The sequence below is a fragment of the Notothenia coriiceps genome, unplaced genomic scaffold, assembly GCF_000735185.1.
Source record: "Notothenia coriiceps isolate Sejong01 unplaced genomic scaffold, NC01 NC01_scaffold00032280, whole genome shotgun sequence".
NCBI lineage: Eukaryota > Metazoa > Chordata > Actinopteri > Perciformes > Nototheniidae > Notothenia > Notothenia coriiceps.
In genome coordinates, this window is record NW_011364981.1 from 1 (window position 1) to 1,907 (window position 1,907).

At 37.9% G+C, this 1,907-nt stretch overlaps 1 protein-coding gene across 1 annotated transcript; it reads right to left on the reverse strand.

The window, feature by feature from the left end:
- Positions 1 to 113: 113 nt before the first annotated feature.
- Positions 114 to 1,642, reverse strand: dipk1c (divergent protein kinase domain 1C; the record flags this gene model as incomplete). Its single annotated transcript, XM_010788885.1, has 3 exons — positions 1,362 to 1,642; positions 515 to 568; positions 114 to 331 (listed from the first exon to the last, which is right to left on the reverse strand). Coding segments are annotated over exons 1-3 (494 nt in total), but the record flags the coding sequence as incomplete, so codon positions are not given.
- Between the last annotated feature and the right edge of the window lie 265 nt (positions 1,643 to 1,907).

Sequence of the window (1,907 nt, forward strand, 5' to 3'; positions counted from 1 at the left end):
GAGTGATAAGGTGTGTGTGTGTGTGTGTGTGTGTGTGTGTGTGTGTGTGTGTGTGTGTGTGTGTGTGTGTGTGTGTGTGTGTGTGTGTGTGTGTGTGTGTGTGTGTGTGTTACCTGAGGAAGGTGTACTCTTCTTGCTGCAGTAAAGCCCAGAGAGAGGAAAGTTCAGCTCTGGAGTAGCCCCTCCCCCTTTTCCTCAGCTCCTCCCCCCACAGCCTCGATATGTTCCTTTTTCCTCCTCCTCCTCCTCTTCCTCTTCCTCTTCCTCCTCCTCCTCCTCCATCACCATCTTCATCCTCCTCTTCCTCCGTCAGACCCAGAGAGTTTCGTACCTGAGGAAAGAGGTCTGATTTCTTACTCTCAGGTATAAAGTGTTTTATTGATCCAGGTGAGTTTATTTGATCAGGATTTAAAGAAAATCCCTTCCTTCAAAATAAATGAATACTTATCATGGGTTAGGATTTAGACGCCCGAGGCTTCCTTCAAAATAAAAGCATCTGCATAATGATGATTACCTCCATGGTGGCGTAGAGAACGACGTCCATCGGGGAGAGCTCCTCCGCCGTGTCCTGATAACAGAAATACTTCTTCATTTTAAATACACTTTTTCATTTTTAAGACATTATTTCAAATGTATTAAAAAGTCACATTTTAATTCTTTCACAATGTGAAGAGTGGAAATACTTGTTCAGCATTTCCACTCAGAGCTTTTTGTGATATTTAGATTTTTTTAAAAAGATTTTTTGGCATTTTTCACGTAAAATATTTAGTTTTTTTAATGTTATTATTTTTTTATAACGTCAAGATTTTCTGCAAGATTGGATCAAAGGTCTGAAAACTCTACGGAACCTTTCAATGGATTTATCTGCACGTTTTCATTCATTACATTCGGTCTCTTTGCAAAAATATATGAAGGAATTAAATACTTTTTCAGACTTTTTTGTAGTAATTCTTTAATTTAATAAATCTTTTTTTGTTATTTTCACTTAAAGTATGTAATGACTTTAAATGTTATTCATTTCTTCTCATTTCAATATTTTCTGAGTCACATTATAATCATATTTTCTTCATTTCCGTTGAAACTTTATTCCTTTTTAATTACAAAGGTCAACTTAGTTTTATTTTATATGATTCTTTCAAGTTTTCGTCACATTTTCATTTCTTTTTGTTGGAATATCTAAATCACATTTTTGCAAAAATATATATGAAGATTTTTTTGTTATATTTTGATATTTTTTTGCCATTTTTACTCAAAATATTTAGTGACTTTAAATGTTATTATTTCTGAGTCACATTTGAACAATTTGTTCTGCATTTCCATTGAGAGCTGGACACTGCTTTCTTCCTAACTAAAGTGAGGACCTGGTACTCGAGGATGTTGAGCGGCTCGTAGGAGGAGAAGTTCTCCATCTTGGACTTCAGGATGACGGTGCTTCCTCTCCACTCGGCCTCCATCACCTTCTTCCCGTTCTCGTAGTAAAGGCATCGTCTGAACTGCAGCAGCCCCCCCTCACACAGGTCAGAGCACATGTCTCCAGACACCGAGCCGTCCCTGAACTCACCGCACTGCACACAGGAACACATTCAGGGCTTAGTCTCAGGATGTGTAGAAACACCACTAGGCTGAGGTCACAGGCTCCAGCAGAGCAACACAACAACACAGACCAGATAGTTCAGAGCGAGGAGAGTCTCTGTGACGTGTACGAGCAGTCGCTTTACGGCCATTTCATCCATGCTTCATGCTGACATATCTTTCAGCAGAAGCATCATCATTATTATTATTATTATTATTATTATTATTATTATTTGTAGGTAGCCTATAACCAAACTTTAGCTGCAAATTAGATTCAATTGTATTTATCAATTCAATACAAAAGTTAAGACAAAGTAAATTGGCTCTGTGTCTGG